At 54.9% G+C, this 12,125-nt stretch overlaps 2 protein-coding genes across 11 annotated transcripts in view; one reads left to right on the top strand and one right to left on the bottom strand.

Moving 5' to 3' along the window:
• Window positions 1–9: 9 nt before the first annotated feature.
• ppp1r11 (protein phosphatase 1, regulatory (inhibitor) subunit 11) lies at window positions 10–1,549 on the bottom strand. Its single transcript, XM_056415917.1, has 3 exons — window positions 1,370–1,549; window positions 1,078–1,186; window positions 10–418 (listed from the first exon to the last, which is right to left on the bottom strand). The coding sequence occupies exons 1-3, from the start codon at window positions 1,442–1,444 to the stop codon at window positions 249–251; spliced, it is 354 nt and encodes a 117-aa protein (XP_056271892.1). The 5' UTR covers window positions 1,445–1,549; the 3' UTR covers window positions 10–248.
• Window positions 1,550–1,697: 148 nt separating this feature from the next.
• The window catches only part of vars2 (valyl-tRNA synthetase 2, mitochondrial), a 58,945-nt gene continuing 48,517 nt past the window's right edge, over window positions 1,698–12,125 (top strand). For 4 of the 10 annotated variants that reach the window (XM_056415758.1, XM_056415723.1, XM_056415741.1 and 1 more), the window contains exons 1-10: window positions 1,698–2,220; window positions 3,210–3,291; window positions 5,549–5,649; window positions 6,014–6,135; window positions 6,212–6,278; window positions 6,682–6,779; window positions 6,858–6,939; window positions 8,775–8,894; window positions 9,675–9,783; window positions 9,858–9,946. In XM_056415758.1, the coding sequence (XP_056271733.1) occupies window positions 2,053–2,220; window positions 3,210–3,291; window positions 5,549–5,649; window positions 6,014–6,135; window positions 6,212–6,278; window positions 6,682–6,779; window positions 6,858–6,939; window positions 8,775–8,894; window positions 9,675–9,783; window positions 9,858–9,946 (1,038 nt within the window). In that variant the 5' untranslated portion in view covers window positions 1,698–2,052. The other 6 variants (XM_056415750.1, XM_056415733.1, XM_056415801.1 and 3 more) reach the window with 6 other exon arrangements.

Raw genomic sequence — 12,125 nt, 5'->3', positions numbered from 1 at the left:
GCCATGATGTCCTCTGTGGTGGAGCACACACCTCCAGCTTTATTGGCAGAGCATGGGGATTCAGGACTCATGGCGCTGCTCTCCCCGCCGTGCGTCCCAGAACACGGCTAAAACATGCAAAGGTCACGGCGTCTCCTTCAAGACGGGTCACTGAGCGCCCTCTGGAGGCGGAGTCCACGTGGCTCCGGGCAGTAATCCAGCGATGGGACCAAACTAAAGAGAGTGCAGTGGTTGTGACGGGGGACCCTCTAGTGGGGGTGGGGCCCTGTGGTCCCTCCGCCCCCCCTCGGCCCATGGCCTCCTCTGCTGTGGCCCAGGACGCAGTGAGCGCTGCCGCACCCTTCATCGTCACCGTCGTCTCCCTCGCTCTCAGAGGACGACTCTCCAAACTGCCGGGGCTTCTCGTAGATGCAGCAGCCTGAAACACAAGGAGCGGTCAGGACCTCCATCTCCAGACGGTGCCTTCACTGACCCCCGGTGAGCCGTGAAGCGACAGACTCTTTCAGGGCCTGGCGTGTGGTCCAGAGGCCTCCAGGACTCTGGGCCACACGCCAGGCCCAACTGACCTCTCGGTCTGAACATGTCGAACATGCTGCGTGTCGAGAGCACGCCGGCTTACATGCGGAGCGTCTTTCTTTCAAAAACATATTCATCATTTCAAACTCACCGTTAATGAACATGTGATTATTACACATTTACATCACTTTCCCAAAACTTTTATGATTTTAGTTTTTTCCATAACTTTTCCAGGCCTGGAAATGACCATTTTAAAATTCCATGACTTCTCCATGTTTTCCATGAGCGTCCGGACCCTGTTGATCTACCGGGGACCCCCTGGCCGCGAGGAGCAGCCGGCCCTCCGCGGGGGTGAAGACCCGTCATCACATGTCGGACATGAGCTTGACTTGAGGAGCAGCGGGGGGTTCAGTGCCTTGCTCAAGGGCACTTCGACATGAACCATGGAGAGAGAGCGGGGATGGAACCGGGGGCCTTGTGGTTACCATGACGACCCCTCTCCCCATGAGCGGGTCAGAGCCCCAGTGTGCTGCGGGCCAGAGGAACACGGGAGGAACTCACACTTTGAAGACCTCCTCCCGAGGTGCTCGTTGTCCACGGTGTCACTGGACCACTCCACCTTCTTCTCAGTCTTCCTCTTCCTCAGCTTGATGGTCAGGCTCCGTCCCTCCTGTAACACACGGGCTTCAGATGAGTGTCCACGGACCCACCGGGCCGGGCTCCTGGTCCACAGAGCTCGATAGTGGCCCTCGCATCTCGCAGACCAGGAGCCTGGAGGAGGCCCGGAACTGACCTGGAGTCAGCCGTTACCGGCGAGGCCTCCCCTCTGCAGGGAGCCGCCGGCCACACTTACCTGCTGCGGCGGCGGCGCGCTGCTCAGAACGGTCTCCGTTACCGTCTCGCTCGACGTGCCGGGAGCCTCCGCCATCCCTGAGCTGCTCGCGACGTTCGCTTCAAACACGGAGACCGGAGGGCGCGGCGGGTCGTGCGAGAGCTCGCGCTACAAGGACTGACGGTACCGACGGAAGAGTCGACGTGAGCACCGCGAGGCGTCGGTCAAGCTGCACAGCGGGTTCGCTCAACCGGAAGTCACCGCTTTTCACGTCAAAGCGCGTGTCCCCTCTGTGAATCACGGGGTCGCGTTAACGTTACACAGTGACGTCACACCCCTGCGCTCCTGAAGAACACGTATCCAACACAGGAGCGCGTGCGCCAGTAACAGTGCATTTCGTCTTAACGTTGTTCCCAAAGGTGGTTTTATTCTGACACGTCGGCCGGATGCTTCGTCTTCTCGGCAGCGGTGTGAGGGGAAGACATTTACAGACGGACCGCAATTACTTCCGGTTGTCCGTGAAATGTAATCAGTCCGTCAAAACATCAACTTATTCCAATCAGAGTGATATGACATGACAGTTATTCTACAAAGTGATGCAATGTGTACATATGACCAACACATAGACGCGTCCCCCGGCGGAACACTCGAGTCCTGAGAGCGCAGGAAGCAGCAGCTCGTGTCTCCGCAGTGAGCCGCTCAGCATGTGGAGGGCAGGACGCGCCCCGAGCTGGAGGCCGGCAGCCAGGCCGGCAGCCAGGCCGGCAGCCAGGCTCTGTTCCAGCAAGACGCCGCCGACACCTCGGCCCCAGGCAGAGAAGCAGCGGCGGAGGCGAGAGCGGGAAGAGGCCATCCTGTCGAGGCCGCGCCGGGTAAGTCAGACCTGCAGGGACCGACATGGACCGATGGAACCAACCGAGTCATCATATGTTCTCAACGTGTGCTACATGAGCCCAGGCCAAGGTCAGAGGTCACATGACAGCTATGCTGCCATGTTCCTGTAGCCTTCAGTGACACTGAGACAGTGGCGTCCCCTGACCCCTGTGGCCCCCGGCCGAGGAGGGTCCTGTGAGACGGGGCGTCCCCTTGGAGACCCCCCCCCTGACCCCTGTGGCCCCCGGCCGAGGAGGGCCCTGTGAGACGGGGCGTCCCCTTGGAGACCCCCCCCCCCTCTGACCCCTGTGTCCGCTGGAGCCCAGCAACAGTCCTGGAGCTTCATCCCCACATCACAGGAGCCCCATGACGACATGGAGGAGATCAACATGATGATGATGATGTGTGTGTGTGTGTGTGTGTGTGTGTGTGTGTGTGTGTGTGTGTGTGTGTGTGTGTGTGTGTGTGTGTGTGTGTGTGTGTGTGTGTGTGTGTGTGTGTGTGTGTGTGTGTGTGTGTGTGTGTGTGTGTGTGTGTGTGTGTGTGGACCACACACCAGTGATCCCCTCTCTGGTAAACCAAAGCAAGAGGTTGAAGACTCTTCCACTGCAGCATGACTCTCTCGCTTGAGTGACTCGAGTTCGTCTTCTTCTGTGGTGGCCCACTTTGTACCGGCTCCCCGGTGTGAGGGGTCGTGATGAGGGGCTTCAAACACAGCGCCATCTGTTGGTTGCCCAGCGTAACGCGTCGCTGTGAAAAGAGCAGAACCGGAGGAGAGCAGAGAGATGGTGTTCTGTGGACCGGTCCTGACGGGTCGGGTCAGTCGGCACCACGAGGCTCGTCTGTCTTCAGCCTCACGCTTTACTGTCATTCTGTCTGTCCCCTCGTTTCCCTCCATGTCCACAGCAGACAGACGCTTGATGATTGCATCTCTCCCCGTGGCGCCGCCCCCTGTGTCCTCTGTGTGTTCATGGCTGTTGCTTTGCAGGCTGCTGACGGCGAGGCGGTGAAGTGGCGTGAGAGGCAGCCGGTCGTGTACGCTGCTCAGACACCTGCAGGGGCCAAGAAAGGTGAGCGACCTCTGTGTAGCATCTCTCTCAAGGCGTTGCTCTCTGTAGCAGCTCGTCTCTCTCTCAAGGCGTTGCTCTCTGTAGCAGCTCGTCTCTCTCTCAAGGTGTTGCTCTCTGTAGCAGCTCGTCTCTCTCAAGGTGTTGCTCTCTGTAGCAGCTCGTCTCTCTCAAGGCGTTGCTCTCTGTAGCAGCTCGTCTCTCTCAAGGTGTTGCTCTCTGTAGCAGCTCGTCTCTCTCAAGGTGTTGCTCTCTGTAGCAGCTCGTCTCTCTCTCAAGGCGTTGCTCTCTCAAGGTGTTGCTCTCTGTAGCAGCTCGTCTCTCTCAAGGTGTTGCTCTCTGTAGCAGCTCGTCTCTCTCAAGGCGTTGCTCTCTGTAGCAGCTCGTCTCTCTCTCAAGGTGTTGCTCTCTGTAGCAGCTCGTCTCTCTCTCAAGGCGTTGCTCTCTGTAGCAGCTCGTCTCTCTCAAGGTGTTGCTCTCTGTAGCAGCTCGTCTCTCTCTCAAGGTGTTGCTCTCTGTAGCAGCTCGTCTCTCTCTCAAGGTGTTGCTCTCTGTAGCAGCTCGTCTCTCTCAAGGTGTTGCTCTCTGTAGCAGCTCGTCTCTCTCAAGGCGTTGCTCTCTGTAGCAGCTCGTCTCTCTCAAGGCGTTGCTCTCTGTAGCAGCTCGTCTCTCTCAAGGCGTTGCTCTCTGTAGCAGCTCGTCTCTCTCAAGGTGTTGCTCTCTGTAGCAGCTCGTCTCTCTCTCAAGGCGTTGCTCTCTGTAGCAGCTCGTCTCTCTCAAGGCGTTGCTCTCTGTAGCAGCTCGTCTCTCTCAAGGCGTTGCTCTCTGTAGCAGCTCGTCTCTCTCAAGGCGTTGCTCTCTGTAGCAGCTCGTCTCTCTCTCAAGGCGTTGCTCTCTGTAGCAGCTCGTCTCTCTCTCAAGGCGTTGCTCTCTGTAGCAGCTCGTCTCTCTCAAGGCGTTGCTCTCTGTAGCAGCTCGTCTCTCTCTCAAGGCGTTGCTCTCTGTAGCAGCTCGTCTCTCTCAAGGCGTTGCTCTCTGTAGCAGCTCGTCTCTCTCAAGGCGTTGCTCTCTGTAGCAGCTCGTCTCTCTCAAGGTGTTGCTCTCTGTAGCAGCTCGTCTCTCTCAAGGCGTTGCTCTCTGTAGCAGCTCGTCTCTCTCAAGGCGTTGCTCTCTGTAGCAGCTCGTCTCTCTCTCAAGGTGTTGCTCTCTGTAGCAGCTCGTCTCTCTCAAGGCGTTGCTCTCTGTAGCAGCTCGTCTCTCTCAAGGTGTTGCTCTCTGTAGCAGCTCGTCTCAAGGTGTTGCTCTCGTAGCAGCTCGTCTCTCTCAAGGTGTTGCTCTCTGTAGCAGCTCGTCTCTCTCAAGGTGTTGCTCTCTGTTGCAGCCTGTCTCTCTCAAGGCGTTGCTCTCTGTAGCAGCTCGTCTCTCTCAAGGTGTTGCTCTCTGTAGCAGCTCGTCTCTCTCAAGGCGTTGCTCTCTGTAGCAGCTCGTCTCTCTCAAGGTGTTGCTCTCTGTAGCAGCTCGTCTCTCTCAAGGCGTTGCTCTCTGTAGCAGCTCGTCTCTCTCTCAAGGTGTTGCTCTCTGTAGCAGCTCGTCACTCTCAAGGCGTTGCTCTCTGTAGCAGCCTCTCTCTCAAGGTGTTGCTCTCTGTAGCAGCTCGTCTCTCTCAAGGCGTTGCTCTCTGTAGCAGCTCGTCCTCTCTCAAGGCGTTGCTCTCTGTAGCAGCCTCTCTCTCAAGGTGTTGCTCTCTGTAGCAGCTCGTCTCTCTCAAGGCGTTGCTCTCTGTAGCAGCTCTCTCTCTCAAGGTGTTGCTCTCTGTAGCAGCTCGCTCTCTCTCAAGGCGTTGCTCTCTGTAGCAGCTCGTCTCTCTCAAGGCGTTTCTCTCTGTAGCAGCTCTCTCTCTCAAGGTCTTGCTCTCTGTAGCAGCTCGTCTCTCTCAGGCGTTGCTCTCTGTAGCAGCTCGTCTCTCTCAAGGCGTTGCTCTCTGTAGCAGCTGCGCTCTCTCTCAAGGCGTTGCTCTCTGTAGCAGCTCGTCTCTCTCTCAAGGCGTTGCTCTCTGTAGCAGCTCGTCTCTCTCAAGGCGTTGCTCTCTGTAGCAGCTCGTCTCTCTCAAGGCGTTGCTCTCTGTAGCAGCTCGTCTCTCTCAAGGCGTTGCTCTCTGTAGCAGCTCGTCTCTCTCTCAAGGCGTTGCTCTCTGTAGCAGCTCGTCTCTCTCTCAAGGCGTTGCTCTCTGTAGCAGCTCGTCTCTCTGTGTTCTCCCCAGACACCAGCGGGCTGCTGCCGGCCTCCTACTGTCCAGACTATGTGGAGTCCAGCTGGTACCAGTGGTGGGAGAAGGAGGGGTTCTTTGGTCCAGAGCAACAGGTGAGGCCTCTCCTCCCTCGAGCCTCCACTGAACGCTCTGAGATCACATGACAGAGAGATGTTGTGCTGCTGTGGTTTACACGGTGGCTGTGTGTGATGAAGAGGAGGCCACTGCTGGCCTCATGTGTGATCGTGACTGACTTCCACCCTGAGCTCATTGGCTGTCTGGCTCCACTGTTCCCTCCCCTGTGTTTGTCTACAGGTAGTCGCCGTAGGAACACGAGGCAACATGTGACTGACCTGTTGTTGCTCTCTGAACGTTTCCTTCATAGCATTAATGAATCCTCCATTCCAGAAAGCGTTGCACTCCTTTGTAGCAGGAAGTGAAACACAGACATGTCGCTCACGCCTGTCATGTCACCAGGAGAGGCTGCCTCACCGAGTGGATCAGACCTTCGCTCTGTGCATCCCTCCGCCCAATGTGACTGGCTCTCTGCACCTGGGCCACGCCCTCACTGTGGCCGTGGAGGACGCTCTGGTCCGATGGTAACATCTGCAGCCTGCCGGCTATCAGTTGATTGATCTGTTTGATAAAGTCAAATACGGGTTTCTCCTCCACCAGGAGGAGGATGCAGGGCTACCGAGTCCTGTGGGTCCCTGGATGTGACCATGCAGGCATTGCAACACAGGTATGACCACGTGTTGGTGTGGCTCACCTCTAACATGCCTCATGTTGCCTCGTCTCCATCCTTTGCTTACATCACCCCAATGGACACATCCAAGTGCTCCTCTTCAGTCGCTTGTGAGCTTTCCAAGGGTTTGGGCTGAACTGTAGGATGCAGGTTCACTTCCATGAGAACTCCTGAACCCGAGGATGGAGAGTTGTTCTCCTGATTGCACGTCAACTAAACTGGACGTTCACCTTCACATAAAAGACCTCCAGGTTCTCCCCAGCAGAGAGTTCTCCTCATGATTCTGTATTGGTCGCTCCTGTTTAACTGATTGTAGTGTGGTCTGCCGCCTCATGGCCGTCGTCTCAGGAGGCTCTCGTTGTGAAGGCCATGTGTGCCTCTCATCAGTCGTGTGTCTCAGACGGTGGTGGAGAGGAGACTGCTGCGGGACGGAGGGAAGCGCAGACGGGACTTCACCAGGAAGCAGTTCCTACGAGAGGTGTGGAAATGGAAGAACGAGTGAGTGTGAAGATTGTTGACCCTCTTCATCCAGTATCGGGCCGCAGCATGTTGGCTTCACTGTGTCTGTGTTCCCAGGACAGGAGAAGAGATCTACCACCAGCTGAGGAGGCTGGGAGCTTCTCTGGACTGGAGCCGAGCGTGTTTCACCATGGATCCAGTAAGATCACGCTCTTCTTCTAGCACCTGCACCATGTGTCGTGTATCTGGAGAGTCATATGATGGGTACAATGTGTCTGGAGGAGGGCATTGTCAAGTTGTGTTTATTACTTATTTATTCCAACTCAATGAAAGCGCTAAGACTTGTCCCACTCTGTCAACGCACATGACGGCCACCACTGGTCACTGTTTGATTTAATGCAGTTTATTTGATAAAGCCCAGAATCACAAATCACAAACTCCCCTCAGAGGGCTTTAGAGGGCCCAGGAGGCAGGAAGCACGGCGAAGAGGACAGGGGGCAGAGGACAGAGGACAGAGGGGGCTGAGAGAGGACAGAGGGGGCAGGGGCCTGAGAGAGGACAGAGGGGGCAGGGGCCTGAGAGAGGACAGAGGGGGCAGGGGCCTGAGAGAGGACAGAGGGGGCAGGGGCCTGAGAGAGGACAGAGGGCAGGGGCTGAGAGAGGACAGAGGGGGCAGGGGGCTGAGAGAGGACAGAGGGGGCAGGGGGCTGAGAGAGGACAGAGGGGGCTGAGAGAGGACAGAGGGGCAGGGGGCTGAGAGGACAGAGGGCAGGGGCCTGAGAGAGGACAGAGGGGCAGGGGCTGAGAGAGGACAGAGGGGCAGGGGCTGAGAGAGGACAGAGGGGCAGGGGCTGAGAGAGGACAGAGGGCAGGGGCTGAGAGAGGACAGAGGGGCGGGGGCCTGAGAGAGGACAGAGGGGGCAGGGGCCTGAGAGAGGACAGAGGGGGCAGGGGGCTGAGAGAGGACAGAGGGGGCAGGGGGCTGAGAGAGGACAGAGGGGGCTGAGAGAGGACAGAGGGGCAGGGGCTGAGAGAGGACAGAGGGGCAGGGGCTGAGAGAGGACAGAGGGGCAGGGGCTGAGAGAGGACAGAGGGCAGGGGCTGAGAGAGGACAGAGGGGCAGGGGCTGAGAGAGGACAGAGGGGCAGGGGCTGAGAGAGGACAGAGGGGCAGGGGCCTGAGAGAGGACAGAGGGGCAGGGGCTGAGAGAGGACAGAGGGGCAGGGGCCTGAGAGAGGACAGAGGGGCGGGAGAGAGGACAGAGGGGGCAGGGGCCTGAGAGAGGACAGAGGGGGCAGGGGCCTGAGAGAGGACAGAGAGGGCAGGGGGCTGAGAGAGGACAGAGGGGGCAGGGGCCTGAGAGAGGACAGAGGGGGCAGGGGCCTGAGAGAGGACAGAGCGGGCAGGGGCCTGAGAGAGGACAGAGGAGGCTGGTGCCTCAGAGAGGACAGAGGGGCAGGGGCTGAGAGAGGACAGAGGGGGCAGGGGCCTGAGAGAGGACAGAGGGGGCAGGGGGCTGAGAGAGGACAGAGGGGGCAGGGGCCTGAGAGAGGACAGAGGGGGCAGGGGCCTGAGAGAGGACAGAGGGGGCAGGGGCCTGAGAGAGGACAGAGGGGCCTGAGAGAGGACAGAGGACAGGGGCAGGGGCTGAGAGAGGACAGAGGGGCAGGGGCAGAGAGAGGACAGGGGGGGCTGAGAGAGGACAGAGGGGGCAGGGGGCTGAGAGAGGACAGAGGGGCCTGAGAGAGGACAGAGGGGGCTGAGAGAGGACAGAGGGGGCTGAGAGAGGACAGAGGGGCCTGAGAGAGGACAGAGGGGGCTGAGAGAGGACAGAGGGGGCTGAGAGAGGACAGAGGGGCCTGAGAGAGGACAGAGGGGGCTGAGGGAGGACAGAGGACAGAGGGGCCAGGGGCCAGAGAGAGGACAGAGGGGGCTGAGGGAGGACAGAGGGTTAGGGTGCTGCCCACATCCTGCTGGCTGCTCTCTCTTGTCCTCATGGCCTCCACAAGACGCTGACTCTCGTCCTCCCTGCAGGCCTTCAGCAGGGCGGTGACGGAGGCCTTCGTGCGGCTCAGCGACTCCGGGCTGCTCTACCGCTCCGAGGCGCTGGTCAACTGGAGCTGTGCTCTGGAGTCGGCCATCTCGGACATCGAGGTACAGGGAGGACCACGGGGACACGACGAGGGACACCACATGACACATAACTATGGCTCCTCCTCGGGGAACCAGCTCCTCTCTCTGGACAGCGAGGGAAATGAAAGATTCACTTTAAAACTAATATTCATTTCTAAAGAGAGTCCATTAAATCTTGATTTATTTTCAGTTGTTACAGACTGATCAACATATTTGGTTTCATTATGCAGCAGCTCCTGTACTGATCCTGGATCTGTACTTTCCTCTATTCTTCTTTCTAAAATTGCACAAACTGTCAGCATGCATTTAGTGATTAGCTATTTTTAAGTGAGGTCTAGTTTTGATAACGGTATATTTTGAGATTGTACAGTTTGATATTTATCATATCCTGTCTTCAGCATCAAATCAGTTTCCATCAGTCTCACATGCCCAAAAACACGATGTCATCAGTGAATTCCTTTTACTTCATTTGTCCTCACATGACCTTTGGGATGTGAGGACAGGTGTTTCTTGGGGGGGCTTCCTGTGCCGGCTGAGCAAACGTTGAGAGGGACTGACTGCCAGATGCAGGAGAAAGCTCTGGAAGAGCTCGTCAGAGGACCGTGAGCAAAGAAAGGCCCAGAAGGGAAGCTCACCCCCAAACTGTTGAGCGCATGGCTCCACAGACTGTTCACGGCCTTCATCAAACACACACTGAGCCCCGAGTGTTCCTCTTATCGTGTCCACCTCTCATCATGCAGTTAGTTGTGTATTACTTTGCTGTCATGACAAAGATGTGTAAAGCGGGTCCATGACCGCCAGGTGGACTCCCAGGAGCTGTGTGGGACCACCATGCTGTCTGTTCCTGGATATGAGGCCCAGGTGGAGTTTGGGACCATGCTCACCTTCGCCTACCCTCTGGAAGGCCACGGTGAGCGGTGGCGACTGGACTGTGACACGTGTCTGAAGGCGGACCGGTTCTGATTCCCTCTGCCTGTGCTTCAGAGGGAGAGGTGGCGGTGTCCACCACCCGTCCGGAGACCATGCTGGGAGACGTCGCCATCGCCGTTCACCCTGACGATCCTCGGTATCAGGCCAGTACCACTTCTATTGCATCCTCCCTGACCGCCAGAGGCGGGGCTTAGCACTGGGTAGCTTCCGTCTTAATAACAACAAAGTCGAAAATAGAACCAAGAAAAGCTCTATTGATGTTAAAGTGCAAAATGAGTTGCAGAATGAGTGTCTGGTTTAGTGTAATGTTCCTGAGTGTTTGGTATAGTGTAATGTTCCTCAGTGTCTGGTATAGTGTAATGTTCCTGAGTGTTTGGTATAGTGTAATGTTCCTCAGCGTTTGGTATAGTGTAATGTTCCTCAGCGTCTGGTATAGTGTAATGTTCCTCAGCGTCTGGTAGTGTAATGTTCCTGAGCGTCTGGTATAGTGTAATGTTCCTCAGCGTCTGGTATAGTGTAATGTTCTTGAGTGTTTGGTATAGTGTAATGTTCCTCAGCATCTGGTTTAGTGTAATGTTCCTCAGCGTTTGGTATGGTGTAATGTTCCTCAGCGTCTGGTATAGTGTAATGTTCCTGAGTGTCTGGTATAGTGTAATGTTCCTCAGCGTCTCGTATAGTGTAATGTTCCTCAGTGTCTGGTTTAGTGTAATGTTCCTCAGCGTCTGGTATAGTGTAATGTTCCTCAGCGTTTGGAATAGTGTAATGTTCCTCAGTTTCTGGTATATTGTAATGTTCCTCAGCGTCTGGTATAGTGTAATGTTCCTCAGTGTCTGGTATAGTGTAATGTTCCTCAGTGTCTGGTATAGTGTAATGTTCCTGAGTGTTTGGTATAGTGTAATGTTCCTCAGCGTTTGGTATAGTGTAATGTTCCTCAGCGTCTGGTATAGTGTAATGTTCCTGAGTGTTTGGTATAGTGTAATGTTCCTCAGCGTCTGGTATAGTGTAATGTTCCTCAGCGTTTGGTATGGTGTAATGTTCCTCAGTGTCTGGTATAGTGTAATGTTCCTGAGTGTCTGGTATAGTGTAATGTTCCTGAGTGTTTGGTATAGTGTAATGTTCCTCAGCGTCTCGTATAGTGTAATGTTCCTCAGTGTCTGGTATAGTGTAATGTTCCTCAGCGTCTCGTATAGTGTAATGTTCCTCAGTGTCTGGTATAGTGTAATGTTCCTCAGTGTTTGGTATAGTGTAATGTTCCTCAGCGTTTGGTATAGTGTAATGTTCCTCAGCGTCTGGTATAGTGTAATGTTCCTCAGTGTCTAGTATAGTGTAATGTTCCTGAGTGTCTGGTATAGTGTAATGTTCCTCAGCGTTTGGTATAGTGTAATGTTCCTGAGCGTCTGGTATAGTGTAATGTTCCTGAGCTTTTGGTATAGTGTAATGTTCCTCAGCATCTGGTATAGTGTAATGTTCCTCAGCGTTTGGTATAGTGTAATGTTCCTCAGCATCTGGTATAGTGTAATGTTCCTGAGTGTTTGGTATAGTGTATTGTTCCTCAGCATCTGGTTTAGTGTAATGTTCCTCAGCGTTTGGTATAGTGTAATGTTCCTGAGCGTCTGGTATAGTGTAATGTTCCTCAGCGTCTGGTATAGTGTAATGTTCCTCAGTGTTTGGTATAGTGTAATGTTCCTCAGCGTCTGGTATAGTGTAATGTTCCTCAGCATCTGGTATAGTGTAATGTTCCTGAGTGTTTGGTATAGTGTAATGTTCCTCAGCATCTGGTTTAGTGTAATGTTCCTCAGCGTTTGGTATGGTGTAATGTTCCTCAGCGTCTGGTATAGTGTAATGTTCCTGAGTGTCTGGTATAGTGTAATGTTCCTGAGTGTCTGGTATAGTGTAATGTTCCTCAGCGTTTGGTATAGTGTAATGTTCCTCAGCGTCTGGTATAGTGTAATGTTCCTGAGCGTCTGGTATAGTGTAATGTTCCTCAGCGTCTGGTATAGTGTAATGTTCCTCAGCGTTTGGTATAGTGTAATGTTCCTCAGCGTCTGGTATAGTGTAATGTTCCTCAGCATCTGGTATAGTGTAATGTTCCTGAGTGTTTGGTATAGTGTAATGTTCCTCAGCATCTGGTTTAGTGTAATGTTCCTCAGCGTTTGGTATGGTGTAATGTTCCTCAGCGTCTGGTATAGTGTAATGTTCCTCAGCGTCTGGTATAGTGTAATGTTCCTGAGTGTGTGGTATAGTGTAATGTTCCTCAGCGTCTGGTATAGTGTAATGTTCCTGAGTGTCTGGTATAGTGTAATGTTCCTCAGCGTCTGGTAT

The sequence above is a fragment of the Pseudoliparis swirei genome, chromosome 1, assembly GCF_029220125.1.
Source record: "Pseudoliparis swirei isolate HS2019 ecotype Mariana Trench chromosome 1, NWPU_hadal_v1, whole genome shotgun sequence".
In the NCBI taxonomy this organism is placed as follows: domain Eukaryota; kingdom Metazoa; phylum Chordata; class Actinopteri; order Perciformes; family Liparidae; genus Pseudoliparis; species Pseudoliparis swirei.
Note: the sequence above shows the minus strand (reverse complement) of the source record. Positions and strands in the feature narration are given on the sequence as shown.

Bases quoted from the DNA above. Each gene is read 5' to 3' on its own strand.
- ppp1r11 (XM_056415917.1), bottom strand. From the start codon at position 1,444: ATGGCGGAGGCTCCCGGCACGTCGAGCGAGACGGTAACGGAGACCGTT. The intron at 1,187-1,369 runs GTAAGTGTGGCC...CGTGTGTTACAG, and splicing joins GCGCGCCGCCGCCGCAGCAG to GAGGGACGGAGCCTGACCAT. The intron at 419-1,077 runs GTGAGTTCCTCC...CTTGTGTTTCAG, and splicing joins CGGGAGGAGGTCTTCAAAGT to GCTGCTGCATCTACGAGAAG.